The sequence below is a fragment of the Hyaena hyaena genome, unplaced genomic scaffold (assembly GCF_003009895.1).
Source record: "Hyaena hyaena isolate Hyena2069 unplaced genomic scaffold, ASM300989v1 scaffold_191, whole genome shotgun sequence".
NCBI lineage: Eukaryota > Metazoa > Chordata > Mammalia > Carnivora > Hyaenidae > Hyaena > Hyaena hyaena.
Genome location: NW_024080824.1, coordinates 2,633,540 through 2,657,618, shown reverse-complemented (window position 1 = coordinate 2,657,618; position 24,079 = coordinate 2,633,540). Strand labels below are relative to the sequence as shown.

General features: G+C 35.4%; 1 protein-coding gene across 1 annotated transcript in view; it reads left to right on the top strand.

The window, feature by feature from the left end:
• The first annotated feature begins 6,252 nt into the window (after positions 1 to 6,252).
• GRID2 (glutamate ionotropic receptor delta type subunit 2) overlaps positions 6,253 to 24,079 on the top strand; it is a 364,262-nt gene continuing 346,435 nt past the window's right edge. Inside the window, exons 1-2 of the mRNA XM_039241280.1 lie at positions 6,253 to 6,273; positions 12,571 to 12,672. Coding sequence (XP_039097211.1) covers positions 6,253 to 6,273; positions 12,571 to 12,672 — 123 coding nt within the window. The remainder of the gene's footprint in view (positions 6,274 to 12,570; positions 12,673 to 24,079) is intronic.

The following is a 24,079-nucleotide window of genomic DNA, read 5'->3' as shown; positions in this document are numbered from 1 at the left end:
CGCTTTTCAAGAGAGCAGGACCCTGCCAATGCTTTGATTTCAGATCTATCTTCTGGAAATGTGAGAAAACAAATTTCTATTGTTTTAATGTGCTGAGATTGTGGCTGTTAGAGCAGCCATAGAAAACAAATCATGTCCTATTTGGTCATGTTTTCCAAAATAGATATAATTTTAAAGTGTTTCAGTCAGGTACCACTAAGACAACAATGCATACAGAAATGCTATCTGAATTACACTAGAGAAACTTTTTTTTTTTTTTTTTAAGCTTTAAGATAAAGGAAAGTATCGGGGAGATGAAATACTATCCTTTATATATGCACAACTTCCTGCTGCCTTCTAAAAGTTTTGGGTGTCCATTCAGTTTCAGAAGCAAAGGTGATCACTAACTGCCCCTAAACCGTGTGTTTCAATTATTTGTTATGTTTACATAACAAAACACCTTAAAATTTACTGAGTTAAAGCAAAAATGTTTATTTTTTTATTTTTTAAAAAATATTTTTATTTATTTCTAGGAGAGAGAGAGAGACAGCGTGAGCAGGGGAGGGTCAGAGAGAGAGGGAGACACAGACTCTGAAACAGGCTCCAGGCTCCAAGCTGCCAATCAGCACAGAGCCCGACGCGGGGCTCGAACCCACGAACCGCGAGATCATGACCTAAGCGAAAGTCGGACGCTTAACCGACTAAGCCACCCAGGCACCCCCCAAAATTTTTATTTTTAAGGGTTTACTAGGCCTTCTGTTTAGGCAGGATTCAATAGGAATAGATCACCTCTGCTCCACATGGTGTTGCCTGGGATAGCTCAGGAGGAATCAAAGAAATCAGGATGGTATCACACACATGTCTGGGGCATTGGTGCTGGCTGTTGGCTGAAGTCCTATAGATTTCTTTCATGTAAAACCCCTTTTTCTTTCCATATAGTCTCTCATTTTTCAGTTTTCTAGCCTCTCCTTTTTTTACTTGGCTTCCAAAAATGAGAAAACAAAAGCTACAAGATCTCTTAAGACTCAGGCCCAGAAATCATATATCATCCCCTTTGCCTAATTTTATTGGTAAAATCAAGTCACAGAGCTAAATCAGATTCAGCAGGAATGGACTCTACCTCTTGATGAAAGTTTAGTACACATACATGCACAGGCACAGAGGAATTATATGTGGGATCTTGTAGGCAGACCAATACACAATGATCTGCTTTTTCTAATCATGTTGTTTGATGAGATTTGATCCTTTCTCATGGTATCTTCCTCCTTTAAATATTGATTACTTATTATTTATGCTAGTCTTTAAGGAATTAGTAATATACTGCCTAGTAGAATGTGTTGTATTCTTTTCTTTTTACAGTTTCTGCTTTGTCATTTCAAAAAGATAAATCCTTGGAGGTAAAAGATGTTCTGTGTATCCTTGCATCCTATAGCACTAGCATAGCAAGTATTTAATAAATATCTTCTTGACTATAAATATTGAGTGATGGGAAAATAATGTATTTACCCTATGCACACCATTGCATCAGTGCCCACTAGATTATTTGTTGCTAAATGTCTTGCAGGTTACTATGATCAGTTAGTCCTAACCTCTTGCAAATAATCCTGCCCTTTCTCATATTTATCATGTGTGTGTGATTATAGTTAATAATTGCCAGTGGAAGTATATATAGGGAAAGTATTTAGGATCATTAATTTTAAAAGTAATTAGAAAAACATGTAAATCCACAAAGAACTCTTTTTAAGTGTGCCAGCATTTCTAAACATGCCTGATTTATGGGAGTTTCAATTGCATAAATGTTTGCAATGTTTTGCAGTGAAATAAAAATTATTTTCAAAGCTGGTAGAAATGTTCAGAGGCATAGTCAATCATTTGATGATTCAAAGTTATCCATGAAATGCCAGCACTCCATCCTTATTGTGAGCATAAGCACAGGGATCTGATAAAGAGGGAGCCAGAAAGGAAGGATTACCCAGTGACCTAGACAATAGTGTCATGTCAGTGTTAGGATCAGATCAACTGATAACAATTGTACTGCTCCTGGTGAGAGTTATTTGGAAAATTTGAATGAGTAATCCTCTCTCGTTCATCAGGGGAATGAGTTAGTATGAACCCAGTCATTCCTGGAAACAATTGTAGAGTCACAAAGCTAGATAGGATTTTATGAGAATTTGCTGATCTATTTCTTACTTTGAGATAAAACCCACATGCCACTAAGTCCTCTAGACAACTGAGATTTAATTTACTCTTTGAGAAAAATAAGACCCATTCATTGACTCAACAAATATTTATTATTTATGACCTATGTAGGTGCTGGGTATCCACCAGTAAATAAAACAGGCAAAAAACGCTGCCTTTGTGGAACTTACAGTTTATTAGAGCAATACAAATATTTCCAATAATTCTTGTTGGCTTTATATATATTTTGAGTCTGTTTTGCTCATAGGAAACTGTCCACAACTAGACCTAATCACTATTTAGCTGTGAATTTAGAAATGAGAAAAGAGTTTAGAATTTATTTGCATTAATCCCTTGCTTGAGATAAAAACTAGACCTTCAAACACCCAGGCCAATGTTTTTTACTTTTTGCCCATGCCTTCAAAAATATCTTCCTTTTCCTACCTACAATGATGTAGTTATAGAATGCATTCACAAGACCTAGCACAACTTCCATGTAGTTATCAATAAATCTTTTGGTTCCACATGACAGAAACCCACTTGAATACCTGAAGAAAAAAAAAAAAAGTGAAGGTGTTATGCAAATAAATTTTAGTTTTTTTAAGAATCCAAAACACAAATGGAGCTACACTTAGGAAATGAGCACTCAAACACAGTTAGGACTGTCTGTGTGCCCCTTGCTTTATTCTTCTCCGAAAATAAATTTTACTGAAGTCAGAATCACCTAGTGGTTTCTGGTACTAAACTGCCTGAGTTCAAATCCTGATGATTTCACTTTCAAGCCCAGTAACTTGGAACAGGTCAATAATCTCTCTAATCCTCAATTTCCTCATCTGTTAAAATTAGGATCATTAATAGCATCCGCTTAATAAGATTATAGCAAAAAAGTAAATCAAATAATATCCAGGGCTTTGGTACATGCCTGCCTCATTGGAAGTGTTCGATAAATGTGAACTGTCATTATAAAGTAAATGTCAAGGGCTGAGCTGGGGAGAGATGAGCTGCCAGGTATAGGAGTAGTCAGTTGAGACAACAAGCCAAAATGAAAGTCAATTTAGCCTTTATTCACTCACTGCCATAGGAAAAGCAAGTCAAAAAAAAAAAAAAAAAAAAGGTCCTAACTTCCCCAGTGTCTTCTATTTTCATACAGAATGACACTCGGTGAGGATCAGATGTATCAGCACACATGGGGTTGGGGGGTGTGGAGGGGTGATTGTCTGTCTCACTGCTGGAGGGAACCCTGAGGCTCCTGCAGTCTTATGGTCTGGTGCAAGGATGAGGAGGAGGGAAAGGAAGAAAGGATGGGCTAGGAATGAAAAGTACTGGGTATTAAGTCAGAATATAGGAAAATGTCTTCAGGGCTACCCCCTCCTTACACCAGGATGTTCTCAGCAGACTCCTCGGGAAGGCCTCAGGGCAAGGCCCAGATAAAGAGGCCTCTGAATGGAGGTTCCTGGGCCAAGCAGGCAGATACTGCCTAAAAATGTGGCCAGCCAAAGGGACCGGAGTTCTTGACTGCAGCTCCCTTCAATAGGTCTGTCAAGCAAAGCCGTCCTAATTGCCTGTAGTCAGGCCTCAAAAATCATTCAAAGGTTTTGGCCAGGAGCTGTACTCTTCAAGAGGATTTTGTATTCTTGAGAGGGCTTTCCCTCCTGGCTAGGAAATGTTTTGTTCCCTCAAGTTTCAACACTTTATATTTCATGGATATTTTGTGGTTCTCCTTTTCATGAGATGGTATAGGTACATGTCTTAAAATGAGTCTTGGAATCATAAGAAGCCCTCATCATAGGTTATGTTTTACTCTTATTGCTATTGTTGTTGTTCTATAATTGTTCAAATGGTAGGACTAATATGATGACTTATTTTATTCTCTACAGGGTTAGTAATGCCATCATTCCTCATACTGAAGGCTTCTGAAAAGCATTCCTCGATCTTTATTATGTAGAGCTTATCTTCTCTGCACCCAGGAAGAATGAGATTTGCAAATCTACATTTCCAAAAACACAAACAAAATTCAGTAGCTGGCAGCATAGTATGGTGGCTATATATTGAGATCCTCATTTAAGGTAGTGTTTAAGAAATGATCAACAATCACTAGAAGATGTATTAAGTTTCCTCTCTAAGAATCATCTAAATTTGTTTATTGTTCAATAAAAATGGAAGTCCTACTTTGGCCCAGGAAATCTGTACTTAAGAAGGCGATAGGAGACAAAAACAGTCACTTTTCCTGATTTCATGGAAACTTACAGATATTTGGTACAATAAATGTTAATCTATAAAAGAGAGAAACATGATACTATCCTGGAGGGACATGAGCTCACCTAGGGGTGGAGACAGGTAGTCAGGGAAGGTTTACACCAAACTATAGCTGTTTACATAGAGATCCAAAAAACGAGTAAGAGTGAAATCAGTAATTAATTGAATAGCGCGTTATCTAGGATTCTTCTAATCAAGGAAAACTATATATTCAAAACCATTGGTTCTCAAATTTGGCTCCATTTTAGAATCATATTGGAAACTAAAAAATACCAATGCCTGTATCTCATGCCCAGAAATTCTGAGTTAATTGGCATGGGGTTAACTTTGGCATTACTTTTATTTGTCTCTGTTTTTAACTCCCAAGTAGTTTTGATAACCGTCAGTGTTTCTGCAACAAAGTTTAAATCCTTAAGGCAGGAGGATTATGTCTAACCAAAGAAACTGAAGGAAGACTAATATGGTTTGAGTTCAAAAACAGAGAGAATATGATGTAGCATGAGATTGTAAATGTAAAATGTGACCAATCACCCAGGTCTTGGCTGGCCACGTTAGAAGTTTGGTCTTCCTCTTGATAACAATGGAAAAGTTTGGAAAGATTTTAAGCAGAAGGCATCATATCTACATTTATATTTATGTTGCAATGTACAGTGAAGATTGTAAAAAAGAAGCAGTGAAGTTAGCCTGGACTAGGATGGTGGCAAGGAGATGGAGTTAAATGGATTTGAGAGTTTGTTTTTAGAGATGAAATTAGCGATTGGCAATGGATTAGGTATGTGTGGTTGTAAAACAGATTTATCAATTTCTGACTATTGGAAGAATGGATGGTAGGGGGCAGATTTTGAGTTTTATCTTTTAGATATTTGAAGTGCCTTTGAGATATCTAAGCAGAAACATCAAAGATATAGTAGAATATAAAGAGATGTCTGGACTTGAGGTTTTAGATTGTTTGGGAACAAAGATCTACAGTTCAATAGCAATGCTTTACATTAAACTTGGTAAGTGTACATTAACCTTGTAATTTCAAAACATAATTATTTTACTTATGGAAAACACCATGATAGGCACTGAGCACACAAGGGTAATTAAGGTGGTGCCCCTGTCCTTAAGTGGTTAATTATTTAAAGGACAAGATAAGAAAGATAGTTCTAATGTAGTTTTAAAATGAATTATCCCCCTTTAAAATATCTCAAGATGGAAAAGAATGAAAGAGAAGATGATCCAGCAACTTTTATGAGGCTGTAATCACAAAATGCTAAATTTTATTAGAAAAAAATTCTTTTTTTAAGATCTTCTTTAGTATTTATTTTTGAGGGAGAAAGCAAGACACAGAGTGTGAGGGGGGAGGAACAGAGAGAGAGGAAGACAGAATCTGAGGCAAGCTCCAGGCTCTGAGCTGTCAGCACAGAGTTCAATACAGGGCTTGAACTTATAAACTGTGAGATCGTGACCTGAGGCAAAGTCAACACTTAACCGACTGAGCCACCCAGGTACCCCAGAAAAAAACAACCAAAAAAAATTATGATCAGAAAAAAAGGAAAGCTAATAGAATTTGAGTGAGGGGAATCACCCCTGAAGAATTACAAAAATTGTCAAGGGTAGAATATGATAGTAGGAAACGATCTCAGATAAGAGATGTTTTGTTTTTTCATTCAGTTTGAACTGGAGAAGCAAAAAAGAAGGAGGAGGTAAAGGAGGAGGAAGGGAGGAGGAGGAAGAGGAAGAGGAATTAGGAAGAGAAGGGGATGGAGAAAAGAGGACAGCAGAGATTTGATTAAATGTATTAATTTATCAGATATTTATTAGGACCTACCAAGTACCAATACTGTGATGAGGACTATGGGTGCAAGAATAGACCAGGTAGGCATCATTCCAGCTTCATAGAGTTCATATATATATATATATATATATTATATATATAATATAATATAATATATATAAACATACATATATATGTATATATGTGTATATGATATATGTACATATATATGTATATATGTGTATATTGTATATATGTGTATGTATATATATATATATATATATATATTCTCAAGTTTCTATTTTGTGGAAATCAGCTAAGTTCATTTTATTGCACATAGTATAGTAATTTTGTTTTCAGCATCTATACAGGGAAATGTAAGGCAGTTGAGTCAGGTCATTTTTTTTTCTGATAATTTTTTTCAAAGACATTTTCTCCTGAAGGAAACTCAAGTGCTAAGGCTATTTCACATAATCTGAAGAACGTCTACTACTTCATGGTAATGACCAAGCTGTAGAAACAGAATCTTAGGAGGAAATAATCATCCCCTAGGGGGCAAGTCCTACAAATTGAACCTGTTTTACAGGAGGAAATATCACATACACACACACAGAAAAAATATTATTGGAAGGATTACTGACACAGTACATCCCTGTACATATCAAAGGAAAAACATTCCCATTTAACGCTGTGAAACATGCATCTGAGTTAACCTGCCATATGTATTTTTTTACACATTCTATCTCATTACAGAAGTAATATCTACCAAATAAGCACTGTGCATATCTAACTAGTTAGCTTTCAGCGACTTTGCCTATGCCTTGCTCTTCCCTTTTTTTCCTTTGAAGGCTGAGAAAGCAAATAAAAGAAATGTAGTGGCTGGCAGCACACAGCCCCGTGGTCCAGTGGATATTTTGTGTCCTGCAGCTGGAGCTTTGGTACTATAGCCAGGCTTCATTTGTTCCATATGAATACAAGCTAATAAATGTAGGGAATTCCATTTGGCATTCAATTAAGAGCTCTCTTGACTCCTGTTATTAAAGCCTATAACTATTAAGCGTAAAATTAAAGTTGAACAGTTCAGCTCTTTTTGACATTATTAACACTGCCTGAAAAATCGTAATGCAAAACCAAGTCAAACGTCATCCTTTAAAGCCTATGGGCAAATGAAAAGAGGAAATATTGAAGGGAAAAGAGTAAATATCTAACACTTGATCATTTGCTAATGACATAACACATGAGGTTAAAAATGTATTACTGTTCTCATGAAAACCCAGCTACCATTTTGTTGAACACAAGATGCTACATTGATTTTATCAGAGAGCTACAAAATTATTATTGCTAAAGCTCCAGTGAAGGAAATAATTAAAGCATTAAGCATTTTTAAAGTTTTAAAGTGGTCTTAAGCAATAACCAGAAAATACTATAGGAAATCAATATACTGTAATTGAAAGGAAATTGAATTGGTCCTTATTTTTTTAATCCCTTCTAAATTTTCTCCAGACTGCCAGACCACAGGAAGATAGTGAATCTTGTTTTGCCATCAGCAGTATGACTTTCTGTAAATCTCATGTGCTGCAGGGGCCACTTTTATTATTTTTACTTAGAAAGTGCTCAGCTGAATAGATAGTATTATAAGATTTTGTGTGCATTATCTTTATTAGTCTCTGGCCTCATTGTTAAAAAAAAAAAGAGTGAGGGAGGGAAACAAAAACAAAAATACAACCAAGCAAAAACACCCTTTTCCACATATCCAGAAAGGTCAAGTTAATAGAATTTCAAAAAATGAAGCCGTAGACAGTTTTAGATACTTGAACTTTAGTAAAATTCTTCTATTTTTTTCTTTCTTTCCTTTTTTTTTAATCAAACGCTATGCCAGTCAATCTTGCTATGCTGCAAGGAATATGACCCATTATAGATACAAATTCAGTTTGAATCTGTGAACTGAACTCATTTGTATTGCTTATTATTGGAAGAAGCTTTTACAATCAAACAGAATAGCTTGAAGGGAACCTCAGGGAGACGAGTGGATATGAACAGAAATTAAGGATTCTTAAAACTTGAAAACTCCTTCAAAAAGATGTGAATAATCAACATTTTCTGTGTGTGTTGCTGTTGTTTCTTTCCTCGTTTAATATGCAGTTGGAGAAGCATAAGCAGACATTAACATAAATGAAATTCATCCCACACTTATCTTTAGTAAGCTGGTAACACAAAGTAGAAATTTCCAGAAATGTTTTTGACACTGTCTCGTCCATTTCATTTGTCTACTACTTTCTTTATTCTACTCAATGCCTCTTGAAGGCTTAAGTGGATAAAAGATAACGCACTGGAAGGAGCACAGCCTCTCAATCATCAGTTTTCCCTTCTGTAAAACGGAGATAATAATGTTACCTTTCTCATAGTGTTGCTTTGAGAAGTAAATGAATCAATATAAGTAAAGGCCTCAGAGGACTGGCATATACCATGCACTGTGTACGTATTTTGTTTCTTAAAATTAAAACGGTAATTGATGATTTACCTTTTAAACTGTATTGCCAAATGTGAATTCACAGGGTGCGTGGGTGGCTCAATCGGTTAAGCATCTGACTTCAGCTCACGTTCTGATCTCTCAGTTTGTGAGTTCAAGCCCCGTGTGGGTCTCTGCTGACAGCTCAGAGCCAGGAGCCTTTTTCGGATTCTGTTTTTGTGTCTTTCTCTCTCTGCCCCTCCTCAACTTGTGCCCTCTCAATCTCTCTCTCTCTCTCTCTCTTAAAAATAAACATTAAAAAGTATTTTTAAAGAAGAAAATAACTGAATTCATTAGCTATTATATTGAGGCAGCTACTTAACATTTCTGAGCCTTAAATTTTTTACTATAAAATAGGAATATTTTCTATACCTACCGCAAATAGATCATATTTATGAAAAAAAATCATAAGCTATAAAACAGCATTGCAATTGAAAGTAAGGAAATCTGGATTTTTAAAAGCACCAGTTTAGTGTCACCCAGGTGACTCAGTCTAAAGTTAAGCATCTTTTGATTTCAGTGCAGGTCATGATCTCACCATTGGTGAGTTCAAGTCCCACATGAGGCTCCATGCACTGACAGTGCAGAGCCTGCTTGGGATTCTCTCTCTATCTGTTTGCCCCCTCCCCTACTTGCTTGCTCTCTCTCTCTCTCAAAATAAATAAACTTAAAAAGTATATACATCAGAAATAAATAAAAGCACTAGTTTAAATCCTAGTTTCATCTCTTAGTAGTTATGTGACTTTAGATGAGCCCTTAGTTTCTATGACTTATTTTCTATTATTATACAATAGTAATTGTAACATTACCTTCTTATAAAGTTTTTTTTTTATAAAGTTATTTTGAGGCTTAAATGATATCATGTATGAAGAGCTTAGTATCAGGGCTAACACTTAGAAAGGATTCTGTAAAATGTACAAGAAATAGTTCTATTCAACATATGAAATAAGTATTATTTTTCTGAATTTCTGAATGATTTCTGTGTTATGTTCCAATTTGATATGTGATAAGTAAATATATTTTATTTCTAGTTTTCCAGATAATATGTATTCTAAGTTTTCTCTGTCTCAAAATTCCACCTCTGATATTCCTAGTTCTTGGTGTCCATAGCTAAAGTCAGTTAATATTAAGTGTTACAGTTTATGCATATGAAGGAAGAGCTGAATTAAGTAAAAGGTGTTACCAAACCTGAAATCCAGACTGCTGTTGTGATGAACAGGAATAACTTTACAAGTGTTATGATTAAAGGACATGTGAGTCAGATAGTAAGAAAAGAGAGAGATAGAATACAGAAAAGGGAAATACCTTCATCAAGACAGAGGAGACAATGATGTCTTATTATGAGATGTATATATATATATATATATATATATATACACAATGATGTAATATATATGAGAAAGAAGAAAGAATTTGGTCACATTTTTTGTGTGTGTGACAAGAAACATCACATATGTTCACACTACGCATGTGTATAAATAATGTTTAAGTTACTGCCTGAGTCTGAAGACAAATGCTTTCTTATTGTTTTTCAGAAACCCAAATGTTTGAGTGTCTTGGGATTTTTAAACCCTTGACTGTATTTAGTTATGTTTAAAGGAAGACATACTTAAGAAGAAGCTGGAGATTATATATTTTTAAATATTTGTCCAGAACATTGTTGAAACAAACTGCTGAGCAAGTTTTGTTGTTATTCCAGGAGTAAATATTTTGACCAGTCAATATACCAAAATGCTATGGTCAAGTTTGTATTAATAGATGCCATTTATTTAGGCAAACAGACAGAATCACCAAGGCAGACAAAAAAGAAATCCTCGTATTTACTTTGACAGCTTAGACATGTTTACCTTGAACAAGATGATGTCCTAAAAGCTCTTCATTAAGCTTAGGATTAAGTCATAGAATTGTAAAAGATAAATAGTGTATAAGGTCCTCACCTTAGATTGTAAATCACTTTTTCCACTGGTATTAATTTATCTAAGAAAACAAAACCTTCTCGAAAAGCTACTAGAAAAAGTGCACATCAAGGAATGCAATTGAACATAGACTTTGGTTGACCTCAGAAGAGAACAAAAACTCAAAAGAAATTTCATAAGATTTTAAATTTGATAAGAGGACTACAATATATCTCTGATAATTAGACTCTCAACACATTTGGATTTGCTAATAGGATCTAAGTTCTAATTAGACTTTTCAGGTAACTAAGAATGACATACCATGAATTTAATGTGCTTTTATAGTAGAAACCTACAATTAGCAGCCTTTTCCAAATTCTTTTAATACAGGAAAAGCTGGCTTTTTGTTTACGTTGTGACATACTTTCTCTTTAGATCTATGCACATTTTCAGTTTCTTAATTAAAACTATTTGGGGAACTCACAGAGAAACTTCAGTTCTAATAGGAAGCACCTACCCTTTTATTTGTGAAGGAGTCTTGCCAGTGTATTGACAACTCTGGAAGCCAGGAACAAAATGAAATAAAAGGAAACAAATCATCCTTCAGGAGGAAGCCGCAAAAATAATCAGGTGCCCCTATACACCATTCAGTCAATCAGAACAGTCTCCAAATATGACTAAAGGTCTGTTACATTTTTAAAGCATTAGAATTAATAGCATGGATTTCTTCCCAAGATGTGTATTATAGCATTCTCTGCGGCTCTGCTCATTGAGGGATCTGCTAATTCAAGTCACAAGATCTTTTTTCCTCTCATTTCTGAATTGGGAGTCATCAATTTTTATCCTCTTGTGATGTAGAGGCAGTGATTTTAAAAATGGCAACCCTTAAGGGCGCCTGGGTGGCTCAGTTGGTTAAGCATCCGACGTCAGCCCAGGTCATGTCTGTCAGCACAGAGCCTGGAGCCTGCTTCAGATTCTGTCTCCTTCTCTCTCTGCCCCTTCCCCATTCACTCTGTCTCTGTCTCTCAAAAATAAAAATAAAATGGGGTGCCTGGGTGGCTCAGTCGGTTGGGCGTCCGACTTTGGCTCAGGTCATGATCTCACGGTTCGTGGGTTCGAACCCCGCGTTGGGCTCTGTGCTGACAGCTTAGAGCCTGGAGCCTGTTTCGGATTCTGTGTCCCTCTCGCTCTGCTCCTTCCCTGCTCATTCTCTGTCTCTCTCACTGTCTCAAGGATAAATAAACATTAAAAATTTAAAAAAAAAAAGACATAAAAAATTTTTAAAAAATGGCAATCCTTAGATTTGGATATTATAAGAGATAGGAACTACATGAGGATGTAAAATTAAACCAGTATTTGGAGTGTAAAGAGAAGTGAATCATTGCAAGACTTAAAGGGAAATGCCACTGCCAAAATATCCCAAGGAAATTGATAGCACTGACAAAAAAAAAAAAAAGGCCAATTATATTGTTGTATGTACTGTGAATATTTGAAAACAACAAAGCCCTATACATAACTTTTTCCCTCAAATAAAAGTAGTAACTCTTGTAACGGTAATAAAAAAATCTTACATTTTTTTCCAATAAAAGCAGTATAATATCTAATTAAAACCATTGAAATCATAAGAAAATCTAACTTGTGCAATAACTGATCTATTAGAACAGACATTATACTGAAATTATATGCACTGTTATTTTTCCAATTCGTGCATTACAGGGACTGAGTTATTGGTGTATTTATAACTCCTTATTAAGTCAGATGCCCTCACAGAGTCTCCTAAAGCATATTGCATACTGTCATGCGCCATACTATGATATTTAAAGGCATGAAATGGAATTTCTGATTGCTTCATTTGCTATTAAGAAGAGAAACCTCTGCAGGATCCTTTCTATGCCAGTTATTTTGAGAGATATCACAGTTTGCTGAACGGTCTTCACATAGGTGATTGGATTGTTCCTGAGTCAGGAAAGTGACTAGCCTATTTCATCTTTCAGCTTGGGTGCTGGAATCCTGTCACAGGGCTGAACGGGTCACTGACGGACAAGAAACTGGAGAATAACATGCGCGGAGTGGTTCTCCGTGTGGTGACTGTTCTGGTAAGTCTTGTCAGAGCCTCGTGGTTTGGGCTTCTAGAAGTTACTGTACGCTTTGTTTCTCTATGTTTTATTAAGTGATGCCATCATCTTCAAAGAGCATTTAACAAATCCTGACTATGCTTTCTAAGATATTTTCCTGGTCAAATTTTCCAACCTTCAATTTATACGGATCAAAATCATATGGAGTCTTTACCTTTAATTACAGTGCTTTTGTCGGTAACTTTCTCAGACATTTTAGGCCCAATTTCCATCCTTCTATAGTTTCCTACACATGATAAAGTAAAGGTCTCCCTCAGGCATTCTCTCACTGAAGTATGCAGAAATGACAGTAATCATGCCAAACAAGGGTAGAGTTGACCAAATGTAATAATTCAGTAATACTAAGACATTGGCAGAAAACAATGCTTTTCTAGCAAGAACTTACTTCAAAGGAAAGATCATCTAACTGTTTAACAAATATTTATTGAGAATCAATAAAGCTCAGTGCTGATTACTGGGGACATTGATGCCTAAAGAAAGAGATAGGATTCTGTCTTATGAAGTTTACCACCTACTGATTTTGTGAATATTACCTGTAAATTCTGTGAATTATACATATAAAATAATTATTATAATTACACATACTAAGAAAATCAAATGGTAACTGTTATCATTATCCTGCACATTATTTTCTCTTTTAATAAACATGAAAAATCACATGTTAATAAAAATATTATTAACGAACAATATACTCAAATGGATACTGACTGAATAGGCATAAAGCAGGAAGATATTAATTTTCCCTTGTTATTTCTATGAGTTTGGGTTTATGCTACTTTATAGTAAGTTTCAAAACATCCATAGTTGTGAACTTTATTTTTCTTCAGAAAAGCCTATTTGTTTTTAAATTTGAAAAAGGTTTTTCTATAGACTAAATAAATTAAAGAATTAGTAGATTGAAGAAACACAGTCTTTTTGACAAATTAATGCCAACTATCTATCAAAGTTTATAACAGCGATGGGTGCCCCTTGTAAATTGTTTGATCAATGGTAAGTAGACTCAACACAATTTCATTGTTTTAAAAAAGATCTGTGATATTCTCTATATGACTACATTCAAATGAGTAGTCTGTCCCCCTTTTGGTACCTATAATTTATTCCTAGTTATTGTTTTGATTAGATTTTTACTTTTTGGCAAATGATTTTATTATGAATACTTGACAACTTGAATGTGAATGACAACTTGAACCCAGGATGTGGTTATGCATGTGCATTGATGTGCTAATATTTAAAAAAAAAAAGACATTTAAAGGGGGGGTGAACTATTAATAGTCTTTTCTCTAGTTATTTACATGAAATCTCAGGAGACAGTTTCAATAAAAAATATATATGCATTGTTTTTGACTTCGAGATTCATATTTCTAAGGCAAGCTAGCTTCATTTAGTCACTAAGCAAATATTTATTTAATACTTTACTACATGATAGACTCAGATATAAAATGGATAGTATGTATACCTACTACATAGGTATATATATTCACCTTATAGGTATATTCATACTTCAAGTTATATATAGAATCTTGTTGGGAGAAGAACATACAAAAAAAAAAAAAAAAAACCTACAACCAAGAAGTATTAAGTACTTTCTATATGCCAGGTACTTTATGAAGTTTTTGCCTGTATTATTTTGTTGAGTCCTCACAGTATTTCCAAGAAATAGATACTTTTCTGATCCCAAGGATGAGGAAGAGGAAACTGGAACATCCATAAGCTGATTGGGGAAAAAAAATGTGGAGGATATACTGATAGTAAGTAGCAGAGGTAGTTAGGATTCAAATCCAAGAAGTCTGACTGACTCTAGGCCTCTTAATTTCTTCCCTCTTAACATATATTATAGTTTTCTCTACTCGTACTGTGATATGTGTGAGAATCGAGGTATCTATAGGATTTTACTTCATTTGAGAATTAAAATTTTGTAACTCTGAATAAGATGACAGTGAATTTAATGGGAAACCTTATGGTCAATTATTTTATTTTATTTTTTTTTTTTTACAAATAGTTTATTGTCAAATTAGTTTCCACATAAATGGTCAATTATTTTAAATTCATTTCCAGGCTGAACAAAATGATTGCTATTTTGTGCATGAAATGGTATTATTGCTTTACACAGCAGTAATGCGTGCATGCCTCAGCATCACCTTCATGACTCATAATGGTCTCTGTTACCTGTAAACTCAGCCCCGCACAGATCCCAAACATGGTTAGTGAGTGGAAATATGGAAACAGTGTTTCCCCATGCATTCTGTGAGGAAATGTGGGTTTATCAGTTATTACACTTGTTACACGTCCATGTTATGCAGCCATTGTACTTAATACTTTGGTAGGCTTACTGTTTCTTCCTGTAATTCTTGTTTGAATGGAAACCTGCCATGCCTTTCTTATTTATTTCCTACAAGCACTCTTCTAGGTCCAGCTATTCCTTACATGGCCTCACAGGCTTTTGCCACCGACACTAAGAATCACTCTCCCCTCCACCCACCCAGCAACTCCAAAATCTTGACTAAATCCTGAAACTTAGATTTGTTTTATAATAAACTTGATTTGACCATATAAACACCACTTCCTTATATTCTATGTACTTGCTTCCAACACTCTCAGGAAGGGAGAAGGAGGAGGGAGGATTCCTGTGTAAAGCCCCTGAGGGAAGGTCTTTCAGTTTTTATTCCATCCTAAATGCAACCTCATCCCACTACTACACATACCTCCTTTAGTGCTGAGGACGTTTATGCTATAATGACACACAGGTTAATAAAATTGATTGTCTTTACCTAAATTTTGAAGTCCCCATTCTTATGACTATTAACGGTAGTTCATTGACTTGAAAGGAATAATCTGATACTTTTTAAAATTTATTTTCAAGTTAGTTAACCTACAGTGTAGTCTTGGATTCAGGGGTAGAATCCAGTGATTCATCACCCATATACATAAGATACGCAGTGCTCACCCCGACAAGTGTCCTCCTCAATGCCCATCCCCCATTTTCTCCACCTACATTAACCCTCAGTTTGTTCTCTATATTTAAGAGTCTCTTATGGTTTGCTCTGATATTTATTTTAAATGAAATAATTCAGCACCATACCATATATGATCCCTTGAGCAAATAAATGGTACATACAAATGGTTAATTGAAGAGTCGAATAAAGGGATTATTAACAAGAATGTAAATAGGGTTAAAGGAATCAACAAAGGTATTGAAGCACCAGGACCTAGAGGCACAGCAAGTCTTGCTTGACTACTCTGATGGGGAGGAAGTAATACTAACAGATTTGCCAATAGCTAGAACCATGGGAGAGAGACCATTCAGTAGTAGCTGTGAACTCCCACATGTCAAGGGGATGGAGAAAGTCACGGCCAAACCACCATCAGGCAGTGAGGAAGTGAGGAGAGAGGTTACCTCAGTTTCACTCCTCCTGTCTTTCCATCCCTTCATTGTCCTCAGTTGAAAATCTAACCAAAGTCAGAGGGCAAGGGAGCCCAAGTAAGGAAGACCATGAACATAAGTCATCCAGGACACAAAGCAGGGCAATATAGGACATAGTGGATCCAGAGGGGAAAGCGGGAAAAACCAACATCGGCATCTACTGTTTGAAAGGATCTGTTAAAAACATTAATGTGTCATTTAGTCCTTATAAAAAACCCTACAAAAGATGTACTAGTGACACTAGAAGGGTGAAAATAGGTCACAAAAATGTTAACTAAATTCCCATGACCATATAGCTAACAAGAGCTAGAGATAAGTTTCAAGCCCAGAGATCTGAGTTCCAGAGGCCATGTCCTTAGCCTCTCTTGTATTCTGCCTTAAGAATCGCAATGAACTCATGTTAGGTTTAAATTAAATATAACAATTGACATGTGAGGGTTCCAGATGTTATGGGATTGATAACTTTGGAGTCTATTTCTAAATAGCATCACATATGGATAACTATAAATCAGCCATCACCAAAGCTACATAAATGTCTTAGAAATGGAGGAGAAGATGGAATGATAATAAAACTCAGACCCTACAAGCCAAGCCCTTTTTCTAAACTTTTTGTTTTTATATTTGGTTCACTAATCTCTCCTTTTTATCGAGTGGACCAAGTGTATTACTACAAGGCACTTAACTAAGATTTGCTTTTACCTTTTAACTCCCAAAATAGTGCAACTGTGGATAGCCATAAATGACCAATTATATCATTCATTTTTTTTTCATAGCAATATACAAATTGTTGTTGGAAACATCACTGAGTTGTAAATATCATTATAATACTTAGAGAAATACAATGGAAAGTATTTGGCAACAAGTGAAAAGAAAGGCTTGAGAAGCTATGCTTTTCAAGATATCTGAAAAACAGAAACTGGCATTTAGAAGGAGCTCGCTGATTAATACGTCTTATTTTTTTACTTGCTTTTACTTAAAACAGACACATGGCATCTCTAATGAAACATGAATTCACTCAGAAATTCATTTGAGAAATACTTATTGAGTGTCTTCTTCTAGACGCTTGGGGTACATACAAAACAGACAAACATACTAACTTCTGGGAGTTCCATTCTACCAGGCATCTTCTAAAGCTCTCAGAATATTTTTGGAAAAATGCAGTACCATTGTCTTATATTACATATGCAACACAATGTTCCTCTGCCATTACCATAGAAATAATTTTAAAACTTTGTATAAATACATGATTGGAAATTGATGGTAAAGCTGTTGTGGTGATTTTTCTGTACTTTATAAATTCAAAACCATACAATTTTTAACATTTTAATATCTGTGAAATCAGGATGCATCTTTCAATTAATGGTTCCTTGTGATTATATTTGGCAGCATATTTTATCTTTATTAGCGGTAGGAAAAACAACTGTGCATTTTATAATTGAAAATATTTTAGATTAAATAATATATGGAGGGTATTTTTGTAAAATTAATTAAGTTAATGGATATTCCTGGAAAGTTGAATTCAACAAAACTGGGCAAGAAGCCATCATAAAGACAGAAACTATTTTAAATAATTCTCCCAAAAGAAAAGAAATAACACTAGGAAATGAAACCACTTTTTTTAAAAAGGAGAATAATAGCAATTAAAACATCACTGTCTAAATGAAAACTATCATTAGAGTCATAGCTCTAAAAGTTGAAAATATACAAAATACACAAAAGCAGTTTATCTTAAACCAATACCACATAAAGCAAAGTCCAAACTATGTGTTGAGAGATGGTATGTTTTCCCAAGCAACTCACCATAAGAAGAGTGTGGCAGGCAGCCACCCACCGAGTTACCGTTTTATGAGTAATTTCCTTTTCCTAAAGTATTTCCCTATTATTAGTTTCATTTCTTGGAACTTTTTTTTCAGCAGGCCTATTTCCCTCTGAAAATTTACATGTTATCTGAGATCAGAGAAAGGTAAAACAAACTAAACCATTAGCCTTGATTCAAGTATTTACTGAGCTTACATTGTAAGCTAAGCATTGTGCTAAATTCCAGAGAGGCAAAGCTAAGTAAGATACAGTCTCTGCTTTCCAGGAGCTCTACATAAACCATTTTCTCAAAATGAATAAGTTTTCTATCAGAAAGGAGAACGTGTATGTGAAGGACTCAGAATTAAATACATTTTTGGAGAGACTGAAAAAGAATGCAAAGTTGAGAAAAATAGAGAGAAATAGAAAAGGACAGATGTCACACTATTCCTATGATCTAATCTTGGCAATGACGGATCGACCTCATGGCTTTATAGGACAATTTAATTTCTTATTTTGTTGTGTTCTTTCATTCAGAAATCTTTGTAACTCTTTTTTTTTTTTTTGGTAGTAATTTCATTAATGTTACATTCTCCCTCTCAACTATAAGTAACAGTAAGACACAAAGTTGATTTCACTTAAAATACCTGGTATGTAAAAGTAGATCAAGAACTATTTGTTGAATGAACATATCAAAATTTCAGATAGACTGAATGGGTGTGTGTGGTGGGGTTGGAGGGCAGGGAGTGGAGGGAGAGGAAAAGAAAAAATAGAAAAAGAGAAAAAAAAAAAACCCATCTGTAATTACAACAAATAAGAATAGGTATGCACACAAAACTATGCCTTTGAATAGGCCAGACTATACATAGGTGGTCTTATGATTCCTCATTCTTTGATTTCCATTCCCTAAGTCCAAATTTCTAAGGGAGATGACAAAGGATAGCCTAAAGTGACAGGTATTATTTTTTCAGCATGGCATTTCATCTAGAATCTTTTTCTCTTTATTACACCTTGGTGAACGAATTACACAGTTTTGATGGAATGCTGGAGACACCTTTGCCTGTTTTATGTACACCTTGTACAAGTCACTAAGCTTCCTGCTTTTCACTGTTGTCTTCTGAAGGACATCTTCTTTTCCTATACTTCCTAGATCTCCAAATCACCATGGCTGGGTCCATCACTCTTTACTAGTCAAAACCTAGTTGGATGAAAAAGCACAGCATTCAGTTTTTGTAGACCCCTAAGCTATTTACTCCTTCCAGAATTTCCTCCCTCTGATCACCTTAGTGGGGGAGGCAGGAGTAGATATCTGCTACCTCTCTGCTTCCTCAGATAATCATGTCCCAGTGTTCCCATTGTGTCTCCTTAGCTCTCCCAACCATTCACTGATATATTAACCCAGCGTTATTGAGTCAGCATCCTCTCTATGACAGGCATGATGTTAGGTGCTAGGGATGCAGAGGTAACAAAGTAGCATGGTTTCTGCTGTCATAGAACATGACATCTGCTAGAGAATATTGACAACATCCAAATAAAGACACAAATGAATGGGATATAAGGAACTGCTTTTTTGACAGACAACTACCTGAGGTATAGCTCTCAAAGTGTGAAGGATCATGTATATCCTAGATGCCTCTTAGAAAAAACTTTGAGGGTGGAAGATGAAGAGAGAACGTGGGCAACAAGATGGTTTGCACATAAATAAAACCTATGTTATATTATTAGACTATTAAAGTCCAAAATCAATAAGAACAAAATCATAATCTATATGCTATTTGACCAACTATTTTCTCATAAACTCTGTAATTTTTATCTGAACTTAAAATTTTATAGTTAGACCCAGTATTAAATACAAAGAACATAAATAATTATTTTCAAAAGTCAAAAGAATCAAAGCTAATAAATCTTTTGACAGAGTTGACACTGGAAAATAACTTAACCCACTTATAGCGTATTCAGATAACTATATGGTTTTAAGGTAAAGAAGTAGAAACGTTTAACTCAAAACATCAAGAATCACTCATATTATGAAATAGCAAGATCATATATGAAGAGAAGTTAGAAATAATCTTGAACTGGGGCGCCTGGGTGGCTTAGTCAGTTAAGCCTCCGACTTTCGCTTAGGTCATGATCTCGCGGTTCGTGGGTTCGAGCCCCACCTCGGGCTCTGTGCTGACTGCCAGCTCAGAGCCTGGAGCCTATTTCAGAGTCTGTGTCTCCCTCTTTCTCTGACCCTCCTCTGCTCACACTTTCTATCTCTTCTAGAAATAAATAAAGATATTTAAAAAAAAAGAAATAATCTTGAATCATTTAACAGTCTCTTGGTCTTAGAGTCAGTCATTGTTAGCCTTTTTCCACCCGCAATATTTTCATTTACAGGTACGCTGATATTTTATAATTCATTTTCCCACAGTCTACAGGAAGCATAAAATTGGATAAAATCGGGATAATGGACAAAGAAGAAAAGAGCAAAATAGGGTACATGTGTGTATTGTTCATGATCTTTTAAGGAAAGGGCAATCTAAATAGAAGAAAAGTCTATCCCTTTTTTTTCCTCTTTTGGACTATGCCATTCAGAGTTTATTTAACATTCTTATATTAAATACAAATAAATAAATTTAAGGTTTTTTAAAAATGTGGATTGATTATTTTGAGAAAGGGAGGGAAAGAGAGAGAGTATACAGAGGAGTGAAGGAGAGGCAGAGAGAGAGAGAGAATCCCAAGCAGGCCCCGCACTGTCAGCACAGAGCCTTACACGAGGCTTGATGTCACAAGTCATGAGATCATGACCCAAGCCAAGATCAAGAGTTGGACACTGAATTGACTGAGCTATCCAGGCACCCCTAATTTTTTGTTTTTTTGTTGTTGATGTTGTTTGAATGTTAAGGGACATTATGACCAATATGTAGCCAACAGATTCTCAAATTGCACAATATACAAGAAAGTATGAAGTTTAGAAATAGTAATTTATGTATGTCAGTATAAGATCAAGGAGTGCACTTATTTGCTTCTGGATGCACATTTAACAATAGAGTAAATAACATGTGATTACTTCTCTAACTGGAAGAACTTCAGCCTATTTCATTGCCTTTTCTCCACCTAGTCTTCTCTCCTCAAATACTCATGCAAAGTATTTAGCATATACTGCAAAGAGTTCTGGCCTTACCAGTCAGAAGATGTCAGTTCAAGTTCCTGCTTTCTACTTAATAGATCCTTGAACTTATGGAAACCAAGGATCTATTTTGAGCCTCCGTTTTTCTGTCTGTAAAAAGGGAATAATGAAACTGGCCTTTAATGAGATCAAATAGGTTTTTATGAATAAATAGGTTAAATTATGTGAAAGCAGTTAGGAACATACGCAATATTTTTAAATATAAGATGTATCTGCAGTCGAACAATGATGTGTAAATTAACTGAAGAAAAGAAGAATTGAGCATGAGTGATCACATAAGCATAATGAATCATTGTCATCAATCTTTAGATTTTTGTGGGAAATTATTTAAAAGACTCTAAGGTGGACAAAGACACATAAATTGCAGAATCGTGACTGTTAAGCTCAGTTACGGTTACCTTAATTTGAAAACCTGCTAATGAGAGCCTGTTAGTGAAGTTTGTGCTTTCTAGAGGAAAAATGAGCAGCAGCAACAAAAAATACCTGAAAAAAAAATCCCCAAACTATAAGCTGTAAATATTTCTAAAAGTCTATGTATCTAATTATATTATCTCATAAGAATTGTGTTTGATTCAGGTTAGCTTTAAATACATTATATGTTAATATAAACGTAAAAAAAATACCTTAGTAATAGCCCTTAAATTCATTGTTCTCAGTTTTTTGCTAAGGACATGGCCCCATTTTTGCTACTTAAAGACCTTCAGCATTTTGAACCCCCACAGAGGTTTAAGCTTTCTTGAGCTCTCAGCCTATCATCCTTCTGAGACTAGAGGCAAAGTTAGGGGCTGAGAGAGTAAGTGTGACGAGAGGCTCCACTGAACAGGTACTCCCAGCAGGGAGGTGGCAAGTTCTGATAGCTCCTACAGCATTGTCTGAATACGGCTCCTTTGGAAGAGTTAATAAATAATGCAGTTTGGTTCAAGGCTTCAGGCAAAAATGGCAACTCTGGCTGAGGAAATTTCCAGTGGATGCTGTATAAAATAAACTGTAAGTTGCAATAAAATACAGTAAGTGCGATGTCATAAATACTACATTGGAAGGACACAGCACAGCATTGTGGTTAAGAACTTAGTCCCTGGAGGAGTCCACCTCCAAGTTGGCAGCGTCAACAGCTCATGGACTCACGTCCCAGCAAAACAACCAGATCTCCAAAAAATTAAGTAAGTAAACAAATAAACAAATAACACCATTTAAAGTCTGGAAATATCTCCAGGGGCATAGAGGAAATAAAGTAACACTTATTAAAGTAAATCTAGGTGCACCTGGGTAGCTCAGTCGGTTAAGCGTCCGACTTCAGCTTAGGTCATGATCTCACGGTTCGTGGGTTCGAGCCCCGCATCGGGCTCTGTGCTGACAGCTCAGAGCCTGGAGCCTGTTTCGGATTCTGTGTCTCCCTTTCTTTCTGCCCCTCCCCCACTCATGCTCTGTCTCTCTCTGTCTCAAAAGTAAAATTAAAAAAATAATAATAATAATAAAAAGAAAATCTAAAACAGTAAGAACAACAAGAGTCTGTGGCATCTGAGCTTCATCCCATTCCTTCTCCTTCCACATCACCCCTCGCCCTATTCAATTTGATAGAAGCTTCTTTCCGAAGAGGCTAAATTCCTGGTGAGAGTGGGCAACAGTTTGGGGGCTCTCTTTCTCCATGTAGCTCCCGCCATCAGGATAGTTTTGGTTCCAGGTGTAGCAAAACTCTACATTTGCTCTAGGTACCCACATGCAAAAGAATGAATTCAGATCCCTACATTAAACCATATATAAAAATTAACTCCAAATGCATCATAGACTTAAATGTAAGAGATAAATCTATATAATTGTTATAGGAAAACATAGGTGAAATTTTTGTAACTTTACTTTGGCAGTAGATTCTTAGATATGGCACTCAAAGCACAATCAAAAGAAAATTAAAATGTTGGATTTCATCAAAATTAAGAACATATGCCTCAAAGGGCAGGAACAAAAAAAGTAAAAAGACAAACCAAAGCTCGATAGAAAATATTTACAAATCATATATCTGGTTAGGGACTTGTTTTTAGTATACATAAACAGTAAAGTTGGAATGATTCAAAATGAAGAGGAAAATAAATCAATTAAAAATAAGCAAAGGATCTCAATAGACAGGTTTTCAAAGAATGTATATGCATTGTCAATAAGCACATGAAAAGATTCCCCAAACTATTTGCCATTGTGGAAATGCAAATGAAAACTATAATGAGTTACCACTTCACACCCTCTAGGAAGGCTATAAATCGAAAGGACAGATAAAGCAATTGTTGACAAGGTTTTGGAAAAATTGGAACCCTCTTGCATTCCTGGTAAGAATGTAAAATAGTGTAGCTGGTTCAGAAAAAAGTCTGGCAGTTCCTCAAATGGTTAAACACAGAGTTACTATATGACTCAGAAATCAGATATTCTACTCTAGATATATGCCCAGGAGAAATGAAAACTTATATTCACACAAAAACTTGTACACAACTATTCATAGCCTTATTGATAATAGCAAGAAAAAAGTGGAAACAATGCAAATGTCTATCAACTGATGGATGGAATAATAAAAGCAGTATATACATAAAATTGAATATTATTTGGCAATAAAATAAAATAAAATAAAATAAAGCATCGATAACATGGTACTTGGGTTAACCTTGAAAACTTTATGCTAAATAAAAGATACTAGTTACAACAGATAACATCATATGATTCCATTTATGTAAAATGTCGAAAACAGGCAAATGTATAGGCATAGAAAATAAATTAGTGATAGCCTAAGGCTGGAGAAGATTAGGGGACTGGGAGATGATGACTAATGGGAACTGGATTTCTTTTGGGAATAATGTTCTAAAACTGATCGCAGTGATGGTAGCATGTCTATGAATATATTGATGCTGCTGAATTTTGAACACTTTGAATTAGTGAATTATATAGTATGTGAATTATATCTCAATGAAGTAATTTTAAAATAAAGAAACTTCTGGAAC